The sequence below is a fragment of the Excalfactoria chinensis genome, chromosome 4 (assembly GCF_039878825.1).
Source record: "Excalfactoria chinensis isolate bCotChi1 chromosome 4, bCotChi1.hap2, whole genome shotgun sequence".
Taxonomy (NCBI): Eukaryota; Metazoa; Chordata; class Aves; order Galliformes; family Phasianidae; genus Excalfactoria; species Excalfactoria chinensis.
Window position 1 is genome coordinate 40409429 of NC_092828.1, and position 23874 is coordinate 40433302.

The 23874-nt window shown below is 41.3% G+C and overlaps 1 protein-coding gene and 1 long non-coding RNA gene across 2 annotated transcripts in view; one reads left to right on the top strand and one right to left on the bottom strand.

Annotated features, from left to right (window-relative positions):
- Positions 1 to 478: 478 nt before the first annotated feature.
- Positions 479 to 18859, bottom strand: LOC140252209 (uncharacterized). Its single transcript, XR_011903576.1, has 5 exons — positions 18714 to 18859; positions 6343 to 6534; positions 1796 to 1861; positions 1048 to 1152; positions 479 to 664 (listed from the first exon to the last, which is right to left on the bottom strand). It is a non-coding gene; the product is annotated as an uncharacterized lncRNA (long non-coding RNA).
- The window catches only part of TECRL (trans-2,3-enoyl-CoA reductase like), a 53834-nt gene continuing 44863 nt past the window's right edge, over positions 14904 to 23874 (top strand). The window contains exon 1 of the mRNA XM_072336580.1: positions 14904 to 15527. Coding sequence (XP_072192681.1) covers positions 15297 to 15527 — 231 coding nt within the window. The 5' untranslated portion in view covers positions 14904 to 15296. The remainder of the gene's footprint in view (positions 15528 to 23874) is intronic.

The following is a 23874-nucleotide window of genomic DNA, read 5'->3' on the forward strand; positions in this document are numbered from 1 at the left end:
CATCTTCTTGGCTCACTTAAAAACAGTGTACTCCATCCTCTTCTCCTTGCCCTGATGCTGACAACTTCATCTACATATACAAGCATCTCCTCCTTTTATGTTGGTGGGAGGTAGCTTTTCAAAGTTGAATGAAAAACCCAGCAACACTTACAGCAAAAGATCCTATTCTTTAACAGCACCTGGAATTCTGAAGTTGAGTAAAAAAGAGAAAAGAACTCTGCACATGATCTTTCTGCAAAGCAGGATGGCACATCTAGGACTTGACTGCAGCTCAGCAACAAAGACTGACCGTCAGCTGGACACCTCCCACAGTGTATTTATCTGATGTTAAAACAGCTCTCCTGCTATCAGTGTGAAAATGTAGCTGATTTCAATGAAACAGAAGTCAAATTTTATCCTAGGACCCAAACTCACAAACTAAATCCACAAAATCAAGTTTGATTCATTTCTGATGTTTATACAATTTCACATTCAAACTCTGTGGAAAAACACAGTACATGTATTTGTTCTTTGTAATTCCTTTTGTCTCTACTTTGATGCTTAGGAGGAGAAAAAGACTTAGTGAGCTTCATCGTGGCAATAAGATCTTCAGTTCTGACTTTCCTTTTTGAGACCAGGAGATGGAATCAGTGCTCCATCAGACCTGCCAAACTGTCTCATAATCCTAAAGCAGAGCAAACACAAGGAAGAATGCAAGACCAGAGATCTTAACAGCTTCCAAAGAATCTTTTCCCATTGCTAGTTCTCCCTAGAGAGAAATAACAGCACACAAACAGAACAAGACCTTCATTTAAACACCCTCCTCTTCTCTAAAGGTAATGTATTTAGCCAAGACTTGTTCAACATTGGTGGTTTCTCTTAAATCCCCTGCTCTGCCATTTTGCATTCCAGGGACACTCAAGTTCTAGGAACACAAAACAACCCAAGTCTCTCTATCAAACAATGCAGAGACCATAGACAGTGCCCTGACACACACACATAAATATCCTGTAAGAGGCATTAAGTCACACCCACTGGAAAAAATAAATCTTAGTACAGGGTACTTACTTTGGAGACAGGTGTCCAGCGGCAGAGTGCAGTAAGAACAGAGCTGCTCCAATCAGGACAAGGAGGGAAACAGGTCACCGTAGCTTCTCCAGAGTAATTGCATTACTAAGCAGCACAAAATAGCAAGTAATAGCAATCAGTCCCAACAACAACTCAAAGGCCTTCAAAGCAAACATTTAAGAAAGAAGCAACACCTAAGACAAGTGCCTCAGGTACAGCAGAGAACAGGATTAACCTCACTCCCTCTACAACACGGCCCACAAAAAGAAAAGGAAGGTTCAGACTTGGGCTTCTATAGAGCCGTGGACCATGGGAGGAGGCTGCCTCAGGAGGGACTGATTAGGGCAATCAGAGCCTACTAGTACCCTCATGCCTACCAGCTGGCTCTCTTTCTCAGGCTGATGAGTCAAGTATATTACATTACCACTGGCTCTTCAGGTGTCATGAGACACAGTGAATGCTTTGGTTCCTGAAATTCAGTCTGTATTTCCTCCGTTAAAGGAGTTTCACTTATTCTCTGTGTTTTAATCATGCTCATCTTTAGATGCATCATAGGTGATCTACACTAATTTTTGTACTTTGGGCTGTGCTCAAGTCCAAGGGCTTCTTCTGAGACATCTGAGTGGTCTCTTTTCCAGTTTGCCCTGCAATACTCCTTTAAGTAGTCGTGATGTGATAAAGTGAAGGATGGAAGCACATGTGGCTGTGCAATGCTCAGTGTTGAAGTTGGCATTCTCTTTAAACTTACCAAAGGCAGTAAGGTGAGAACTTTGTTAACCAGTGCGGTAGAATCTTTGTGTGCTTTCTTTTCCATCTGTGAAAGAATGAAATCACAAATGATGAGCAAAGTTCTAAGAAGCTCAAGGTGCAGTTGGTTCAACACAGCTTAATTAAACCAGGCGTTGTGGGAGGCTGTTGATGATGCCTTTGCTAATCTCTCCATTTTGAAGTGGCTGCATCCCAATTAGATAAGGTCTTGAAGTATAACTGTTCTAAAACTGAAGGCGAGAGTATGTCTCCATGTCACTGTTTGCCCTTCCCTACTAAATTACCTACCCCTTTACCCCATCCTCAAACTAGATCTGCAAACTTCTGACCACTTTTTTCTGACTGTGACCTAAATAGGGAATGGAAACCACCTGCTGTATGCAACAGAAGAAATTCCATTTTCTCCAAATCAGAGGAGGAAGAAACAGTACACCTTAATTGCTTTCCCGTAATAATACAGTGATATGGTGTTGGATTTATGTGAATAATTCAGGGCAGTAAAATGAAAAAGTTATCAACAAAAGATGGCTTATGGTGATTATTTAATGCATTTTGTAGATAGTTCAAAGACAAGAGGATACATCTGCAGGTGGAGCGTGGAATACTATATCGAGTATAAATGTACAGATGTATTAACTCCATTACTAGGATAGAGGAAAAATAAGAGTCAGCTGAAGATAGTGAATAAAACATTTTAATATTCCCTGAATGTACACTCCCTTGTTCTGTTAAATAATAAACAGAAGATCTGAAAAATTCAGATAATCTCTCATGCAATAGGTACCCCTTATGAAAAGGCACGGGAGGATGTGAAGAACACATAGGAGTCTTTTCCTGTAGGCTGGGGTTAGTAGTAAACGTGGCACTGTGTACACAGCAGCAGTGTATAAGGGGGCAGATTTTATGCATAGGCTGCATATATCAGAGGGAGTTAGGGCTGTAAAAATGCGGTCTGACTTTTAGGGACATGTCCCAGGTTGTTCTGAAGATCAGACCATGGTCGGTTTGTCTTCTACAAATGATGTACTCGTGCAGTAAACTCTTCCATGCTCACCTACACTTTTGCAGTGCAAGCACCTCTGGACACCTGCCACCAAAATAACCTTGAGGATTTCTCTTGTACAGAGTAAATCGCCTTGTTAAATACATCTCTCCTTTTTTATAGTCCTCCCCATATAAAGACAAGTTAAAGAGGAATCTTCAGCCTTCAGTGTCAGAGCAAAAAAAAAAAAGAGGAGATAAAATCTTGATTTAATTCTTGTCTCTTTTTTCCCCCCCATTCTATTACCCTTTACACTATTCATTTACTCTTTTACTATTAAAATAACTATCTGATGGTGGCATTACTTGGTGAAGTGATACAGATATGCTAAGTGGAGTGTGACAGATGAATTCCATAATTTGAAAACCTGCTAGCTATGAGGTAGCAAGCGCTGCCTTTTTCTGGCTTTATTGACTATTAAAGCTCCATTTTGCAGTGCGTGCTGTTCCAATGACGTGAATTTTCATGCAAAAAGGTCTTCTTTTTTTTTTTTCCTGAAACTAAAAGGCTTCCCTTCGGAGTTCAGATGGACTGTGTAATTTTGGGGTCATTTATTCAACCCTGAGTAAATACTCCATTTAGTTAATAAAGTGGCTTTTTATCCGCTTTCTAGATTGTAATTTTTTAATAGGTAAATTAAAACCTTGCCTATTAATTGCAGGATACACAAGTGCCATTGGCTTTCTTTCAGGGCACCCGTGCCAAAGCTGGTGATGGCTGGGATGCAGCAAGGCAAAAGGGAGAGATCCTGAGGTCGTGCAGGTCTATTTGGTCTGAGCAGTCCCAATGGATCGCTTAATTCCTTACAGCTATCGCTTCCTACTCTCATTGCTTTGTGAAAATGGCCATCCTTCCCATAAGCTGATAAACTTTTTAGATTGGAGCTATAAAGTGTTTTCTTTCAGAAGAGGCTTCCACTTTAATGGACAAGGAGCGCTTTGCGATTCCGTTAGCTCGTCTCATTTTGGCTCAGTTAAGCAACAAACAGCTGAGGAGTAACTTCATTAAACATGTGCTGTGTGGCGGGGGAACGTTGCTTTGCCAAAATCTGTGCTTACTGTAGAGTGTGTTACTTTAAAGAGGGAAAGCTAGGATTTCATTATACATTTATTCTCCTTGTAAAGATAATTGTGTTTGTCTCTCATATAGCAACTGTCATGGACTTTGATGTAGATGAATTAAACCTAATCCAATCATTTACTTCAGAAAAAAAAAAAAACAAACTGTAAGTATTCATCTTTAAAAATGAGCTCTCAAAATAGGCTTTTATTTCATATATTTATTTATGGTTAATTGGACTATGTGCTGAAAATGATGGACCAGATTTTGATCCTGGCTGCCCAGTAAGGAGAGGCAATAAACGTGCTGGGGGCAACAGACATGTATGCATGTGTTTTCATGATAAAAAAACAACCTTGTGTGACTCCTAACTGTGGAAGGACAGCCTTATCCTTTGCGGCAGGCATATATATTCCAGCTGCTCTGAGAATGGGGCAGCAACTCGTCTTAAGTCTCGTGGGAGTTCACTGCTACTGAAAGGGTTTTTTAGGAGCTGAACCATCAGGTGCTGTTTCTGCTTACCTCCAGCTTGGGATCCTGCATACGTTTTCTGAGAAGTCTTCTAATCCCCTAACTTATGCCATACATTGACTGAAGCAGAACTTTTATTCCTTGTGGATTTCTGATGTCAGACATTTAGAGGGATATTCACAAAGCCCAACTTTAAGTATGCAATTCCATGTTAAAGGGGAGATGTAGCACTGAGGGACATGATCAGTGGGCATGGAGGTGTTGGGTTGGTGGTTGGATTGGATGGTCTTAATCATCTTTTCCAACCTTTATGCTTCTGCATTAAAGAACATTTCCATGTTAATTCAGAGAAGATGACTTATTTAGATGTTTTGATTTACCTTAGATCCACCATCTATGTAGGAAGGGTACAAAACACAGCTTCCTGGGCTGGATGGTGTGAAGAGCCATATTTTGTTAATTCCTAGGCTAAGAATGTCTGAACGAGGCATTTAAAAATAACTGAATTAAAATCTCTCTAAGCCTTTTACACCATAAAATGTTACTATCATTTTTAGATGTTAGAGGACTTAGTTTTTAGTGTTTTATTCCAACATTTCTACTCAAGGGCATAAACATGCTGGTGTTATTCAACCCAAACCAAGTTTCCTTTGACCGCTGCTAGGTAATTTGTTTGTATTGTTTCTGAGCTCAGCCTCTGGGTCAGATGCTGCTGAGGGCTTCAGTTTTTGGTAAGCACCCTCTGGCCAAATGCCTGGTCCACACCAATGCGGTTGCTATGCTTTTCCAAATTCTGCCCAGATGGTCTCTGCCTATGGAATTGTGGCACTCAATCTCTCATTTTCCTCTGTGGAGAAATACGTAATTTAATTTGTGGTTTTTTTTAGTCATCTTACAAATGACTTTCTGCTTGTTCTATTGTCTGAAGCAGTTATAGATGCTTCAATGGCACTTTTATATTATCCTGTATTGTTGCTATCAGTCATTGGATTTCAGGAGGGAGACAAGAAAACCGTACTTCAGCTTCTTTAGGACCAAGCTGACGGAACTACTGCAAATGAGGCCTTATTAGGGAGCGTCTCTCAGTAGAGAGCTAGAGAAGTGTTTCCAGGTAAGAATCTGTCAATGTTGAAAATCTTGTCTCACAAAGTCTAAAGAGCACCAAGTAGGAAACAATTAACTTTTGGCTCAGAACTTGCCCTTTGGCACTAAACAGTGCATTAATGAGACACCCATTAAGCATTTATCTAAAACAAACACCTGGCTCCTTAATCAGCATCTCAGCAGTACTAACTTAAGGCATGGGCCTGAGGAGCCCAGCTTGTCTCCTGATTCGAGAGGTTCACAGGTCTGTGCAGCAGCACTCTGAATCCTGCCTGGCATGGATTCATGCCACAGGGGACATGCCAGGCTTGTCTGTAGGATTCTTGGTAATTTAATTTTAAGTGGGTGTTAGTCTGCTAAGGAAGAGCTCTGAATGAAATATTCAAAGGTTGAGCTTGTGGTTCCTCCTACTGAGGCAGCCCCATGCTCAGCCTGAAACAATTTCATATACCAGTGCTAAGTCTGCCTTCTTGTGAAAGCTGTGAATTCAAATGCTCTTAAGAAACCTACTGCAGGGAACCTGCATTAACAGAGATTGGGCTTGATGGTGCTCAGAGGTCCTCTCCAACCCCTATCTCAGGCTACCTGTGCTTTGTGATATGTCCATCCTTCAATTGCTGAACAGTATACACCAACAGCTCACACCGCTGCCAGGAGCTCAGTACTAGCTGAATCTGCAGATAAAAACTACAGCAGACAGTCATCATGTGTCTTTACTATTTTCTGTCTGTTCTTAGCTGTTGTACTTTTGCATGAAAAATCAGCTTTTTGAGAACAGAATGAAACTCTCGAATCCTTTGTATTGACAGCAGCAGTAGCAAAGTGGGTTCTTTATCTGTAAAGAGACTTACAGGCACAGCCAGTTCCTCTTGGGCCTGACATCATGCCAAGGGCTCTGGCACAAAGACTTCTGAGCCGGATGGGCTCTCATACAGCATCTGCAGTGCTCGTACATGGTTTTGCTCTCAGTGGAAAGTCACAGCAGAAAGCAAATTAGAGCAGGGTGTTTTGCATAGCAGCGATGCCCATGGATTTCTGCAGCTCTGGGGAGAGAGAAAAGAAAGACAGTATATGAAGGTGCAGCATGGTTTTGTGTTGCACGCACAGTGTGTGACCCTTGTTAACTTATCCCTGCAGGTCAGCATGATGGAGCCTCACACAAGGACTGTGTCCCACACATCTGCAGCAGTGCATCGTTTGCCAGATATCTGACAGCTTGAGGTGCTGGGCATATGGAAAAATAGCTGATGGTCTGGATGGCAAAAATAAAGGTGTATCTCACTGCTCCTCAATCTTCCTTCATTTCACCCTTTCATATAGGCAGCACCTTCAGACATTTAGAGTACTTCATATGTGGAAGAAGGAATTTGTTTCTACCCAGGGGCTGTTTTATACCATTTTCAAAGGTGTCTGTGGACCTCAGTTGCTTTTCTGTCCTGTCAAAGTGTGCTGATGGTTTACCTGTAATCTATCCATGCCGTTTCCTAGGCTGTTTGATGCCACAGCTGTCCTTGTCACCTCTGTCTATGTGACCCCGTCCCCAGAATGGCTATGGAAATTAGAAGAATGCTTTGCAGAGACAGCAGTCAGCCTAACAGCAGCACCAACAGATTATTTGTTGTTGTGAAAGCAAAGATAATTCTGACAGCTCAGTGTAACCTCATGGTAGTTGTCCGGAGATCGTTTGCAAGCTGGTTGCAGTCATTCCTGACCAGGAGCTGTTAAACTGAAACTCCAACTCCAGAGGTGTTGAGTGACATGCTGCTGTCCTAATGTGTCAAATGACAAGTGCTGGCTTTTGGCAGCCTTAGCTTGCATATTGGCTCCTGTCAATGGTTTGGAAGTCCACTGTGGCAACTGTATGCTCATCCTCAGAGCCAAACTGCTCACCACTGAGTTGTCACATGCTAACTAATGCAAACAGCAAGCCTATCTCCTTCCAGATTTGCTACAGGATAAGGAAGGTCTGTGCATTGTTAGCTTCACACAAATTAGTGCACTTCTCCCAGCCAATTTTTCTGTAATTTTTTATCCTTCTGTGTAAATGCTGGTTGCAATAAAGCAAAACATGGATAATCAGGGATGTCTCAGCAATAGTGGTTTCCTCACTAGGAATACAGATGTTCTGCAAGAAGCCATAAAAACATTTTGGGAGCTCATAGCAACTTCTTTTTCATGGAGTTCAAGATTAAAACAGGTTCTCTGGGCAACCTGTTCAAAACTTGTGCATGCCCCATCCCTGGAGGTGTGCCAAGCCAAGTTGGATGGGGCCCTGGGCAGCCTGATATAGCAGCAGGCAACCCTGCCAAAGGCAGGGGGTTGGGCACTGGATGGGCTTTAAGATCCCTTCCAAACTAACCCATTCTATGGTTCTGTGATTCCTAAAAACCTATTCTCCTCAGCTTGTTCCAGGTTGCTGTGTGGTGTAAGACCGTAATGCACACTTGTTTGTGTCTGTTTGTCATTAACAATAGCAGTGAGAGGATGTCTGGAGCTTGCACACGCTCATCCTCTCATGTGTGCCAAGAGGTCTGATGAGGTGGTAATCTTGAGTGGGAGATGCTGCCAAATTGTGGGTAATGTCAATGACATTTTCTGCTGCCAGCAGAATAGAACTAGTCTGAGCTGAAAAATGATCTGATCCCAGGTGAAACATCTTTCTGCAGGTGAGCAGGTTTCTCATAGTGCCTTAAATATGATAGATTTCCTGTATTGTTTTAAATAAGATGAATGAAGGGAGATCTTGGTCTCTGGTACAGCTTTGGCAGAAATAATATCAAAACCACGAAATAGAAGACATTAGCATTATCAAAGTTTGGGAAGGGACATTCCTTAGAATCACAGAATCATTAAGGTTGGAAAAGACCTCTAAGACCATCCAGTCCAGCCCCCAACCCATCCCCACCATACCCACTGACCACATCCCTCAGTGCCACATCTCCTCATTTCGTGAACACCTCCAGGGATGGTGACTGCACCACCTCCTTGGGCAGCCTGTGCCACTGCCTCACCACTCTCACTGAGGAGGAATGTTTCCTAATATCCAACCCTTCATCAGGGTCCTGTTGAGAATGGTACCAGCCTTGTGGCAGGTGTCTTAGCTGTGCAGGCAGAAGAAGCTAAAGAGAGGAAAGAAATGGAGAAACAAACAAACAAAAAGCAGTATTTCAATTTGATGAGTGTGCTTTCCCTCGCTTTTTAATGTTTCTGCATGGAAACGTTTTTCCAGGAACTTGAAGCCTGCAAAAAAAACCTGGCAGGGAACAGTAGTTTGAATGAAAGAAATAAAATCATCTTCTGTTCACTTGCCTGACAACAAGTTTTCAGGAATTCTGTTTCTCAAAATCATTTGATAGAAAAATGTCACAGAAACATTTTTTTTTCAGTCAGAAAAAACAATGAACGTGAAAGTAAAGGACCCATCATTTTTCTTTTAGCCCAGGATTCATCTTCAGGTTGAGACTGAATATTAAAAACGTCATACTAAATTGTAACTTTGCTGAAGGCTTGGAAGTTTGTAAAAGAAGGAGGCTATGCTGACAGACATTTCCGAAACCTAATTCAGGAAGCCCTGAAGTGAAAAATGCTAAGAAAGGTTTGGCTTCTCCTATCAGAAGAAATAACATGTAACATTTCAAAGGTAATAAATGACCAACCACCCCAAGATCTTCAGAGAAAAAGTAGGAATACAAAGCAGGATTTAATCGTTCAGAACCTCAGATCCTTTCCATCCAAACGAATGAGCCTTTCTGAGCGCTTCAGCATCAATGCAAACTGCATATTTGAACGATGCATTGTTTTCTTGAAACTGTTCCAAATAACTTCATATCGCACACACCGGTTTTCCACCGAAGAAAGACTCATTCCATCTCGGCTGTAAGAGCGTGAATTTGCCAGCTTATACTGCTGCCATTTGTGGAAAATGGTTGTGCTTTATTGTATTCCTTTTCATCGCTATTTACTGGCTGATCAGTTTCTGATAATGCGGTTACTTGATCTTACTCTGTGAAATTACAACCCATTATCTAGTCAGGATGTGTTCTCACAGGGGGATTAAAAAATGATGTCAGTAATGTACTCAGCTGAAATTCAGCGAGGACACGGAGTAAGCTTACACCGCTGCAAAGTACAGGGTATCAACACCTGTCCTTCGTTCATCCACTCCCTGTTCTCTATTTCGTCCATGACGTGGCACGATAGCTTAAAGCCACAGCAAAATGCACAGAAACTTGCTGTCTGTCCATGCTCTGAGGACTCTCGTCAACATGAATGATGCTTTGTCGCTTGCTTTGCTGCCTGGGCATGAGTTTGTGTGCTGAGATTTGCAGGAAGCAAATCAAGCCATTGTGTTACAGAAGTAGCTTTCCTTCAGTGAGCTACTGCTAATTGGAGCGTATAAAGCCTGTTCTAAGACACTGCAATGAAGCCAAGCACTTGGAAGCAAGTTTCTAACCTCTGCTAACTGATAGACCATGTTATTATGCAGATTGACAATGGAGGAAGGGGACATCACACTAGTATTAAGGCCAGTGTATAGAAAGATGCACTTCTTGTCACCAAAAAGGAGATGCTAAAGGCTACAGAGTAATGCTGTATGGAACAGTGCAGATCTCCATTTCTGTCTGCTAAATGCCAAGACCAGCTTAAAAATCATATCTTGTTTTAAAAACCATCTTTGTTTCTAGAACACTAGAGGTCAAGTTTTCAAAACATTCTTCTTTGTTTCTAAGGCTACATGCTGACCTAAGAGGAAAAGAATAACAAAATGTTCCAGCTAAAAATAAAAAAAAAAAGAAAGACAACTGGAGTATTTCACATAGTCCCATACTTCCAAACACTGAGCAAAAAGAAAATCCTACGGCATTCCAAAGGATGAGTTTGTAACTTCAGGAATAGCACAGTTTGCACTGATACATAAGAACCGACAGTTTCCAACCGCACAGCTGTAGATGCATTATTTGTTGTCAGTAAGACTGAGATTGATCCAACAGGTTGCCTGCAAGGATTCCTTTGGGGCACTTCATCACCAGGAGCACCTCCTCAGGCTTCTTCATTGCTGCAGCCCAGCAGCTGCCTTTCGTACTACATCCTGCCTGTCATCAGATGTGACCTCTGTATCATACTTAGGTATTTTGGTGGGGATGTAGGTGTATTTGTGTGAGGTGAGCAGGGGGGTGGAGGTTCCACTTCCTACATCTTGCAGATAGATATCCTTCCAGATATCTAAATGCAGATATCCTTCTATCTTGCAGACAGAATTGCTGTACCTGTCTGCTGGCTTTGCTTGTTTCTCTCGTGGATGCCTGTGGGGGATGGAAAGAGGGCTGGGTTTGGATTTGATTTGTACTGTGGATTTACTTGCCATTGACACTACCCATGGCAAAGGTTAAAGTTAGTTTGCAAAGCAAGAAAAGTAAAGCCAAGCCCCTACAGTGAGATGTTAAACAGCTGGCAAAGCTCCATAGTCAGTGGTGCAACCTTCTGCTGCAGGGATAAGGTGGGCAGCACTGAAGATCCCCAGCCCTGCTGGCAGGCTGGTTCCTGGGCTCTCTGCTCTCACAGCTGCTGAAGGACATGCTGTGAGCTGTGTGGCTTTTGGTTGGGTGATGTTTGTGTTGTGTAGGTCACAGGGCCTAAAAGATTGGCACCCACTGCTTCCCTGCCAGTATAAGGGGAGGAATGTGTGTGCATTCTTTGTTCCTGACAGCCAGGCTTCAATGTGTACATTCCCAATGCGTTTCAAAAGTGCATTCTAGTTGTTATTAATACAACCTGGATAACAGAATTAAAACAATGTTTAAAAGCAATAGCCTCCCAAACAATCCAGTAAACCTATTCCTAAACTCTCATCCAGATGAAGTCAGGAACCTGCCAAACAGATGATTGTTACTATTTTTGTGAGTGAGTGCGCTACATCAGGTTCTTAAATCTCTCATTGGACATCTCAGTAAAGACAGACTGAACACACAGCTTCACTCATACCTGGCTCTGAACACATGAAATTCAAGACGGAAATGGGGAGATGTGGAGAAGCGCTAATTATATCAAGCGCAGTACCAGGCATATGGGCCGCACAGATATCAAATGATATTTGGGATTGCCCCAGCCCAAATGCAACATGTCTCACTTGCCTTTGTTGAACCTCATTGGGTTCTCATGAGCCCACTTTTCAAGCCCGTCCAGGTCCCTCTGGATAGCATCTCTTCCTTCTATTGTACCAAATACTTGAGGCTCTGTCTTGGGAGCATCGCTCAGTTCTTTGGCAACATGAAGTCAGTGGGAAGGGATACCCTGCTTCCAACAAGCATCTAGTGTGCATGTGATAAAAAAAGCATTGTGCGAGGGGCTGCTGACAAGTATCTGGGGTGACAGACAATATCTGGTGCTGCTGACTTAACGGGAGACATTCTGCAGACTGAAAGGAGGTGACCAGTTCTCTGGGAACGGAGGAGTGTGAAACAACCAAAGGTGAAAAGTTATTTCAGAAGCTCCTTTGAGATCCAGTTGTGATCTCATAAAATCTCTGTGCTCGGAGGTCTGCAGTCACACAGAGAAGGAATGTGGAATGGGAAGGGAAAAGCGGGATAAACAGCAATTTCCTAACACCACTCAGGGAATTAATGTCTTAGCCATAAACTTAATACCAAGTCCTTGTCCCTCTCCAATACTTTGTCACCTATTTTGTCTTTGATGCTTTAAAGTATTGTATTCAAAGTACCGCACAAAGGTCAACAACAGCTGTTGCTTTTGTTGTGAAAATACCAGCAGTTCAGTAAACCTGAAATGATGTTTGTGTGGCATCTGGAAAAAAAAAAGCCTTTCAGAAGGATGGCTTAACAAAGTGCCTGCCTATCTGCAAAGCAGCTCATGTCAGGCAAGTGCCAAGTGAGGAGAGAAGGTAGAGCCATGGTTTAAGAGTTATGCCCATCTACATGGCCCCTCGAAAATATCGGCCCCTTATATGGCAGGAAATTCTGTGCAAGTTGAAGCTGTCAGAGATGATTTAATTCTTGCTGAGTGCTCTTTGATTCCTCTCAGAGTCCCAGAGTGAAGCTGAGGCCAGGGACTGTTGGCTTGCCACAGCTCTCAGAGGCTGCTGTGCCAACAGTTCATACCTCTGTAAAGCAGGTCCATAAATCTCACCATAGGGCTGATCACTGGCACCTGTGCACCAGGGTTCCCCATCTCCCACACTGGGGACTGAAACAAGGTACACATACTACACTGAAAGTGTTTTCTATGCCTTTTGTCCAGTAGTCAGTGTTTCATTTTTGTGTGTGTGCAGTTTTACGCAGAAGAGACTGAACTACCTTACAGTGATCCAGGAGAACCAAACCCATTAATAACATTTCAAAGAGCTGCAGCGCTTGGCACGTTAATGGCAAAATCTCCACTGCTTTTATGCACCTCTCTTTTAGAGCTTAAGTTAGCAGTGATAACTCCATCCCTGCTTATTTTTGGTAGAGTAGCTTTCACCCTCTTTATATGCAAGTGTGACATTTATCTTCATTCTATCCCCACTCACTGTATAGAGAAATGGTGCTACAGTCTAATCTTAGACCTATCATTTAGTACTGGGAGGAAGGAGCCCATTATCTTCAGGGAAACCCTACTACATCGTAGTTATTGTCAGCTAAGGACTTGGGTCTGTAAAGATTACTTTTATCAAAATACTGAAATTGTGTTTCATCAGCTTTGGTAAAAAATAATATTAAAAAATAAATAAATAGGAGCGGTGCTCTGAAAGCAATGCCTCCTATTTTATAATGTTGGCTCACGATGTCAGAGCTGGATGTTGGAGGTACAGCAGCACAGGTTGAACCTTCCCACCAACATTCCCTTACATGTTGTTGCTGCGTGACAGATGGCAGCAGAGGGGCAGTCTGACAGAACGGCATCTGACACAGAAGCGTGTGTGGAGCAAAAGGGTGGCATTGAATCCTTCTATTGCTTTTGAATTGAAATAAATTAAGAAATATACTAATGTGTACGCTTAATGCTGATTCATAGATTTTAAGGTTAAGAGGGGGCATTATATCAGTTTGACTAATCACTTGTTCAGCAATTTATACAGTTTCCTTATAGTCATTTGTCCAAATAAGTGTATCTTACACTTGGTATTTAGGACCTATGTGTTGCATGGCCTTTACCTGTTGGTTTTTATTGCGGCCCTTACAGTCAGTCTATAATTTGTCACTCTCCCCATTCTGATCACAGTTTCTTCAAATTTGCTCTGCTTTCTATATTGTCTCCACCAGGGTGGTGGGTCCTTTCAAACTTTTTGTTTAGAGTCAGCTAATAGTGTACTTCTTTGATCACAGTATTATCTTGTTTGAGTCTAATGATTCTTTTCTTTCAGCATCCCAGAGAGGCTGTGGATGCTCCATCCCTGGAGGTGTCCAAGACCAGGCTGGATGGTGCCCTGGGCAGCCTGGGGTGGTGAGTGGCAGCCAGCCCATGGCAGGGGGGTTGGGTTGGGTGGGCTTTAAAGGTCCTTTCCAACCCAGCCATTCCATGGTTTATGAAATAAATTAGAGTACTTCATCCTGTTACAAGTATTTTGTCATTGCAAATGCCCAGTCTCGTTATCACTGCACTCAAACCTGCTCAAGAGTTCAGTCCGCAATAATTTGCTGTTTCTTTCTCATACGTCCTTTCTGTATGTCTATAAGAAGCACAGAGATTTCACGTACGTGGTCTTGATCCTCAAGAACTTAAGCACACTTACAATTTGATTATTGCACCAGTACCACCTACACTCATATGTGTGAAAATCAGTACATGTGACAGTACTGTCAGGAGAGGAGATTCAGTTTGAAGATGGCCTTTCCTGGGGAGGATTCCCTCACTCTCATTTTTAATTCCTTCCAGAACTGACCGATTAGCTTTTCAGTTATTTCACAGAGCTTCTTGTCACGAGGAGGTAGATGAGGCAAGCACTACATTTGCTGCAACAGCAGAATCAAAGATAAGAGACCTGTTCTGTCTCCACTGTCACCTCCTGGGATGGGTAGATGGGAGGGGGTGGGTATAGATGTGTTGTCCCTTTTATCTTATTGAAGGTTTTTTTCCCCACTTAATTAAAATTCCTTAATGTCATGGTTTTTATAACAGCGATGGTCATTTCCCTGAAGTTTTGCCATGTAGAAATACACTCAGAACTTACTCTATGTCTGCCTGCAGAAATCTCCCTCCTAACACTGTAATCCTTGGCATTTGCAGACAGCCCCTACGTTTTGCTGATTAACTCCCAGTGTTTTGTTATTTCAAGTGCTTCAGGCCTCCAAGAGCAACAGTCAGTGTTTTTAGAATAAATGATCGCTGATATCATTTTACAGCTGCGTATGAAGGGCACGCACACACACACGCAGACACAAATGCTATATATACACACACATACACCCCTATACATATGCACATCTGTAGGCACTTTTAAACATTTGTCTCAGTAGATAACAATGGAATTCAGTGCATTCATTTCTGATTTCTCTGAGGCTCTGGAATTTTGGGATCTGACAATGTGTTAGGGAAAAAGTACAATGTGTTGTTTCAAACGCTGGTTTAAATTAAAAGGGAGCAAAAAGCCAGCCATACGGCACATCACAATAGCTGGTTAAATATAGACTTGGATTACAGAGCCATTGTTTTCACTCCTGCTAAATAAGACAGCACTCTTAAAATGGAACACCACTTGACCTTTCATGTCTCATCAGTCCATGATTGTATTTAACTGATGCGGGGAAGGAAGGTTTCCCCCTGGAACTGTCCCCTACTGACATGACGGTAGCTGTTGCTGGGTCATACAATGCTCAGGAGGAGGAAGACCAGCGCCTCAGAACTCAAGAGGGATCTTTCAGCTCATGGAGGAGCTCTATCCATGTCACAGAACACACGCTCTTTTTTCAACTTCTCTCAGCTGGTGCTTTCTGCTGGCCATCTCAAACCACCACCAGCACTCAAACATTCAAAAATCACTTACTTTGAAGTGGAGATCCTTGATGTGCAAAGCAAGAAGCAGATCTGTATTGTGGACAAGGTGAGTGTATTATTCCAGTATGTTGGGGATCTGCGTAATACACACGGTGCCACTTCCAGGTTTCTGTTTAGACTCCGCTGTGATCTTTTGTAATACAATAACTTTTGTCTCTCGGAGAGATACTCACAACTTTTGCTCATTCACAATCTTTGTCTGCTTTCTTCCAAGATCTTTACAAATGAACCAACACGGATTTCTTTCAGACCCTGTAAGTGCATTTGGACTCAAAATAGGTCCTTTGGTTGTCTTTTGATGCTTAGGTTACAGTGATGATTTCAGAGCATGATGCCTCTGCTTCAGAATAGACATTCAGTTTTAATACATTTTCAAAGCTAAGCATCTCTGCAATGCCCTGAGTTCTCGTTGGTATCTAAACATACTCAGCCGTGCACTACATAGTGAACTGGACAGGAGCCTGGCATTTTTAAACATTTTGTTTGCAAACAAAAGAACTTATCTAAGAGAGGTAGAGATGTGTTTTATTAATGATGTGGATCAAAAGATATAAACAACAGTCACATTGTGTAAGTAGAATGAGATAACTGGGTGGCAGGGAACTTTACAATGCAGTAAGCAGCGACTGAGATCATCTCATATTTACACCACAGTTTTCATGATTCATTGTGCCTCAGCATATGAGCTGGCCTCTTGTGTGCTGTGAAATCGGGAGTTCTAAGCTATTTGGATTGTAGGAATCTTCAGTAACACAGCAGAGTTTTGAGATTTACTGTTCTGCTAAAAGAAAAAAATAAATCCCTTATCCTCACAGGCAACAGCTGGAACTGGTGGATAAGTTTGCTTCTAATGTTTAATTGACGGGCTTTGAAGCACGCAGGGTGGAATGCTACCACATTTCTAGTGTTCCTGATCATTTACAGGGTGTTTTTGCAATGTGTGCCTACTTAAATCTCTTCTATGCACATTCTTAAAAGGCCAAATGTTTTTTGAGACTTTCTGCATCTCGCCAAAGGGGAAACGTGTACAAAATGATCAAACAGATGTGATGACTATTGACAGAATTTCTAATGGTAGGTTTGCATTATTTAATTTACTGAGTAATTTCATGCAGTTATTAAAAAGGCCTATCTGCACACTGTACTGAATAATGCTTCAATCCGACAAAAGACTGAGCATATGTCTTATCTTAAGCTTTCCTACAGGCTTATTAAAAGAAATATATTAACAGAAAAAAAATGGAATGGATTTCTGGAATCCATTCCATGATGGGTAGAAGAACTGCAGTCTTCTGGGACAATACATGGACTTGTGTTTTAATTTTTATATTGGAATTTCTTCAGATCACAGACTGTTTCTATAGCAGTGGCAAAAGAGTTACGAGTGGTGATTGTGAATTGCTCTCTACGTAGAGGTAAAATGCTTGCCAAGGAGCAATGGCAACCATTAGCTGAAAGCATGCGCTCAGGAAGTTATGTTCAATTTAAATGGCTGTGGCCATCCTTCTAGGCATGGACCTTATTTATTTACTTAGGTGCAGCACCAGGAGGTTGGTACAGATACGCTACAAGGCAGAGATTTCCAAGACTGTCTATAGCATTTGCATTTCAAACACTGATTCACCTGTGTGTCTAAGACCATTAATTTGCTGTAATAAATCCTTTCTAAGACAACCTTGAAAGCAAGGAAGTTGAGTTCCTTACTTCAGTGAACACTTGTTAGTACTGGTGAATCTCATTTCAGCTGGTTATCAGAGCAATCAAGAGACCATTTTACTGGATAATGCATAATCTTCTGCTTAATTAAATATAACATTGATACAGACTTAACATGATGCTTCTAACACCTAGGTTCTGTTTCTAAGATAATTATGAATAGCTTCATGTCTTGAGGTTACATGTAATTAATTCTTCTCAGGATTTACAATACGAAAGAACAGGAACCTTATATTTAGAAATGTATGTATTTATATTCTTACTACATTTTGTTAGCAGTTTCATGTATTATGATTTAGCAAGTGTATTTGTATTATTCTCAGATTCGTAATGCTTCTGTGGCTTAAAGGCTTTCAGTTGCACCAGGGGAAATTCAGGTTGGGTATTAGGAAACGTTTGCTCTCAGAAAGAGTAGTAGTGCTTTGGCACAGGCTGCTGAGGGAGCTGGTGGTGTCACTGTCCCTGGAGGGGACTGTGGAGATGTGGCACTGAGGGATATGGTTAGTGGGCATGGTGGGGATGAGCAGGGGGTTGGACTGAATGATCTTAGAGGTCTTTCCCAACCTTAATGATTTGATAAATCTGAAGGGAACCACTTATAATGGCAGAGAGAAAAACCCTTTCTTTCTTCACCTAATAGAAACTCATGCAAATAGATTAGATGACTAAAGTACAGGTTAAATACCAGGCAATGCTTCTACAGAGTTAGCTTCTATGACATGCTTGCATATGCATATGTGTCCTGTTCAGATTGGTAGAAACTCTATAAATTCTGCAAGCTGATGATACATCTACCTCGTTTTGGTATTTAGTAAGAAAAGGTGTCTTGTGCTCAATGCAGTGTCAGGGATTTAGAAAAGGTGCACTTAGCTCTGTGACCTCAAGCAATCAGCTGATATTGGTAGGCTTTGGATCTGGCATAAGTAACTGTGAATTAATTCCCCAGCCGTAAAATGAAGAATAACACTATCTATCTCTTGGCTTCCTTTCCCATCTTACACTTTGGGGAGGGATAAGTCACTTAATATCAGTGAGTTGAGTGGTTAGTCTAAGGTTCTGATCATCTGTAAGATAGGCTTAAAGGCACAGAATGAATACATATTTGCCTGGTGTTTAAGTCTGTAAGATACGTTCACTTCATACTGCAGAATTTCCAGAGTCAGGATAGACAGAAACAATACGGAAAGAATGCAGAAAAAGATGAAAACCTCAGATACTGGATCACTGTGATCCCATCCAGGAGTTGGGGCTTAAAGAAAAAGATTTCACCTTGCAAAACTTGAAGTAAATTCCTGGCAGTTCTTTCTGCACATGTGTACTTGTTATGAAAGTATCATTACTTTAATAGCGTCAACCTGCTGTGGGTATGACATTATGCAATTAGTTTGGTGCAGAAGAGCTTTTCTGGCAACTGAATGATTTAAAAGAGAAACAAAAACAATGCAAGGTATTTTTCTCCAGGGTTTCTCTTGGTACAAAAATGAATTCTGAGGTGAGCAAAGGTATGTGGACTTACATGATCTCAGCAGTGGCATAGCAGGCAGTGAGGTTCTGAGGGCAACAATCTGGGCACGTGGGTCTGTTTGAGTGACTGAGCTCCATCTCTTCCTTCCTTTCCTGCTGCTCAGTTGGAGGCTTTCTATTGGTGGAACTCCCAACTGCCTGTAAAGAACAGAGGGCAGGCAATTAGCACTGATTAATACTTTTGTGTTAAATATTTTCATTGAAAAACAGACTCAAAGTGTGTAAGGATTTTGGCTTGTCTGTTTACTTCCAAAGAAACAAACAAACAACGGGAGGTTCAAAATTCATGGAGTCCTAAGGATGAAAGAAAATAGGTTTTGTATTTTTAAATAAATAATCTATGTTTTCCATCTCCAGCCACAACTTATGGAAGAGAAACAGCTGCTCAAAAACTGCTTTGCTTCTACATTATCACAAAAGCCTGGAGTAGGTTGGTTTTAAGGTTATTGATGTGCAGTGATTTGATTTATAAATGCTGTTAAGGCAACTCATAACTGTTTCTGTTACAGCATTCATTGTATATTATCTTATTCTTCAAATTAACTTGTAGTAAAATGTATTTTCCTACAAATGTAGTGCAATGTAATTAATTTTGCACGAGTTGCTTTGAAGGCATAAAGTGTTACACAACACTGTTTTACAGAATAAATCACCTCTGGGGAAACCAGCAGAGAAACCTTTTTTCCCCATCAGAAGTCTTGGATCTCAGTAGTTTTGTGCTTTGTGGTTTTGCTACCTAAGCTTTAAGCAGAGGTGCAAACTCAGGTTATGTCTGCTGCACAATGGCACTTCTTTAAAAAAACCTACAACCTAAGGCCTATAGAAGAGAACTTAGTAGAAAGCTAAGTCACTGTTAATTAAATGCTTGTGGTTAACATTACATACTGTAGGAACACTTAACTGTGTTTATGAGTGTAGACATGCCATGCAGTGCCTACAGTGAAAGTGATGTGAACATCATTATTTTTCTTAAACTAAAGGATCACTGTGTAGGGCTGTCTTCTCATTACACATTCTTGTCACATCCAGCCTAACACAAGCCTGTGCATCATTCCAGGCACTTACATACATGACTGTTCTTGCAGTTAAATATAACACAATATATAGAATCACAGAATGTTTTGAGTAGGAAGGGAGCCTTGAAAACTGTTCCAACCACCCTACTGTGGACAGAGACTCCTTCAGCTAGTTCAGGTTGCCCAGGGCCCCATGCAACCTGGCCTTGAAGAATTTCAGGAATGGAGCATCCACAGCTTCTCTGGGCAGCCCATGCCAAGGCCTCACCACCATCACAGGGAAGAATTTCTTCCTCATGTGCAAGCTAAATCTACCATCTTTCAGTTTAAAATCACTGCCTTTTGTCCTTTCACTACTTGCACTAGTAAAACCTGTGTCTCCATCTTTCTTAAAATCCCCCTTTTTGTCCTAAAAGGCTGCTATAACATCTCTATAAACAGCTGCTCTTCATCCATTCATATCCCACTCTATACTGGATGCTTGAGATTGCCCCATCCCAAATGCAGTAGAATCACAGAATCAGTACTTTGCACTTGCCCTTGTTGAACCTGATTAGCTTCACAGAGGCCCACTTCTCAAGACTGCTGAGGTTCTTTAGGACCTAGCATCCTTTCCTTCTGTTCTAACACCTTCACCACTCAGCTTGGGGTCATCTGCAGACTTGCTGAGGATACACTCAGTATGTATTACTACACCTTTGGCCACAAAGATAAAATAGGACTCCTTTTGATTTATTTGAAAGGGTAGCCTTGTTTGTGTCTGAAGGAGTCTGCAGTCATTTTTCTTTCTAAAGCACGTAAAAGAGTAGTGCCCTAGTATCCGCACACTGTGCTTTAACAATAAACAGAGTTACTTCTGATTTATACTGGCAGGACAACAAAAGCAGATGCATTCAGGTGCACTATCATAAATCTTTTTCTTGCCTGTGGGTTGTGGCTCTGTCACAGAAAGTGGGCAGCCAAAAAGAACAGTCATCACCAGCTCTCTTTTCCATGGTTTTATCTAGCAAATAAAAATAACTTCTCACATCACAATGTGGAGGCTATTCTGTAAATACCACATTCATTCTAGGTGAGCAAATGCAATTACTGAAGTAGGAGATGAACTCAGCAAAGAACCCATGCAATGCCTTTTACATCAGACTTTCCCTGTTTGCTCCTTTAGTAAGAAAGTAAAGTTGGTATAATATTGAAGTCATTTTCCTGAAAAGAGATATTTAATTGCCTTGTATAGTCTTTTCTTTATTATTATTACTTTTTAATCTTTATTATTTAACTTCACGGAACTCTGTTCTTCCTTGTGGGGAAGGGGCAGAACCTGTGCATTTCCACAGCTGCTTTGTTTTATGTACAGGATTTTTGGAATCATCATCTCCCTCATTCAAGCAGTCTCTCTTTAAGGATATTTGTTTCTGTTTGGTGCCAAGGGTACCCAAAGGAATTCAATAATCAGCTAGTCAAAGGAGGTGGTTTCCTTGAGAAGAGCACTTTTTGATAGTGAGTCCCACAGGAATACAGTTGAAGGAACACAGAAAGAACTAGCTGAACTCACTGCTGCGCAAATCCTGTTCTACTTCCTTTTGAAAGGAGGATTTTGCAGTGTCATTGTCTTTTACTGCATGTTTTCCCCACATGCAGCTCAACAGGGAGCTGGTCCCTGCTGGGAGACACTGCAAGAAAATACATTACATTTACAACTGTTATAATGTCTATGCATTTTCTTGCCCGTAAGAAGTGCATCTTATGCCTACTCCTAGTGCTGAAGGTGATATCAGAAGTATTTTCCTCCTCAGTTATTAGTTACACTTCTCAAAGTAGGTAAACATATTCAAATTCTATTGAAGCAATCCACTTCAATTGAATTCTTCCTGCTGTACTAGAAATTCACATTATTTTAATGTCAGTATAGCTACAGCTAGAAGGCAACTGGACATTAATCTCTGCTCTCTGCAGTTACAGTTCTTATTTCAGTACAACTTTTTAGATGAAAAACCTGGATAAATGGCTTTTGGTTTATCTAGAAGAGAGAGACCGAGGAAGGGAGAATCTGGTAACTTAAGGGCATTTAGCATTTGTAAAGAAGTAGTTCAAAGAAGGAGGAAAGCCACTACCAAAGACTGATGCTTCAGCTGATACTAATTTTCAAAGCTTAAAAATGCCTTTAAATGGCTGTTTTTATGCAGCTCTTATCTTAGCTATAAAGGTCTAAGCTTCAGCAGGGGGGAAGACAGAGTGAAATACAAAAGAGAAAAAAAAAAACAACAAAGCTGGTTCAAAGCTTGATGAAAACAAGAGATGTAATTCATGAGGCACCAGTGGTGCTCCAGGTCTTCATTTACCTGCCCACAGCAGGGGGATGGAGCTCAATGATCTTTAAGGTCCCTTCCAACCCAACCCATACTATGATTCCATGTTTCCGGCCAGCCGTAAAGGCCAGCTATGCTACAAGAGCAGTGAAGAGGGCCAAAAGTATATCTGTAGAGACAGATCCTCAACCGCTGTGAAAATGTTCTAATTCCCCACGAAGTGATGACATTTTACCCCAGCTGCACATTTGCTGTATTGCATGAAAGGTAATTCACAGATAATTGCAAATTACGAATGTAGTGGAGCAATACAAGACCGTAGGGAGCTGTAGGTGTTTTATTAGTCTAACAGTTAATCAGCACAACCCATGATGGAAATTTAGGCTATAAAGGCATTTCATATGGGCATTATTGTAGCATTAAAATACTCCTGCCCAGGATTTATTGGTCCATTAGAGTATGCTCCAGGTTCTTTCTGAAATCTTAGTCCTGTGATTCTTCACAAAATACCTGAGCCATGTAGTAGTGGATCTTTGTCCTGGTTTCAGTTGGGATATTTTTCTCCACAGTGTATGTTACGATGCCAAGTTTTGGCTCTAGGAGTAACAACAATGTTGATAACACACTGAAGTTTCCAGTTGTTGTTGAGCAGTGCTGTGCAGAGCCAAGGACATTTCACTTTCTTAGCTTTTCCTACTGCCCTGCCAGCGAGAGGACTTGGGGGGCACTAGGAGCTGAGAGGGGACAGAACCAGGAGAGCTGAAGTAAGCTGGTCACAGTGATATTCTTTATGACATCACATGAAAACTGTAAAACTGATTGGAATTGGCTGGAGGGGACTGCCTGCGTGCTAGTTGTTGGGTGGTGAGTAACTGTATTGTGCATCACTTGTTTTCTATATACGTATATATCTGTATAGTATTATCATTACTATTAATTATATTTTCTGTCTTAGTAATAATTCTCATTCTACAAGCTTTATTTTTTTTTTTTCCTGATCCCACTTGGAGCAGGAGGAGTGAGCAAATGGCTGTGTGGTGGCAGCTGTCTGCCAGGTTAAGCTGCAACAGAGTAATAAATACCTAACGGTGTGTATTACTGCTTTAATTATAATATACCTGCCTACATTTAAACAAGTCTGAATTTTTAGAAGTTCTTAAAATGCAAGCTCTCCTTTGAAACAGAACAAACTGTGTCAGAAAATCTGTACCACAGGTACAGCAAATATCTCCTCATAGCACTTGGCACTGTGAAAAACATTTAGATTGCTGATTGCCCAGATGATATCTAATTGTTCTCATACATCACCTCCATTTCCCGTTCCTTTCTGTTTCCAGCTCCATCCTTAACCTCATGGGCCACAGGAGGCTGGCTGCCTCTCCATCTTTCTGTCTGATCTCACCAACATAATTTTGGACCTATTGGCCAAACATAAATACACCTGTAAGAGAAGAAAAGAGTTGAAAAGGTCACTTAGCTTCTGCTTGTCTAATGAAAACTGCTGGCATGGTAGCTTAGTTCTTCAGAGCAGGCGGGACAGGCAGAATCTAACCATCATCAACCAACTTACCTACTGGAAACATTACAGGAGACAAAGAAGGGGTAAAGGGCTATCGGAATAGATTTGAAGATCCTTTATAATCTGTTAGTAGAGAATAAGGCTTCATTAGTACTGCTACACATAGAACCACTTATCTTAATGGTATGTTCTCCTGTGAATTTTCCTTTGAGCTGGTTAATATTGTTGCTATTTCTTTTATCTTTTCCACACAGTCCCCCAGCTACTGGTTGAGTTTTTTGGGTGTACTTATTTTAAATTTTATTATTATAA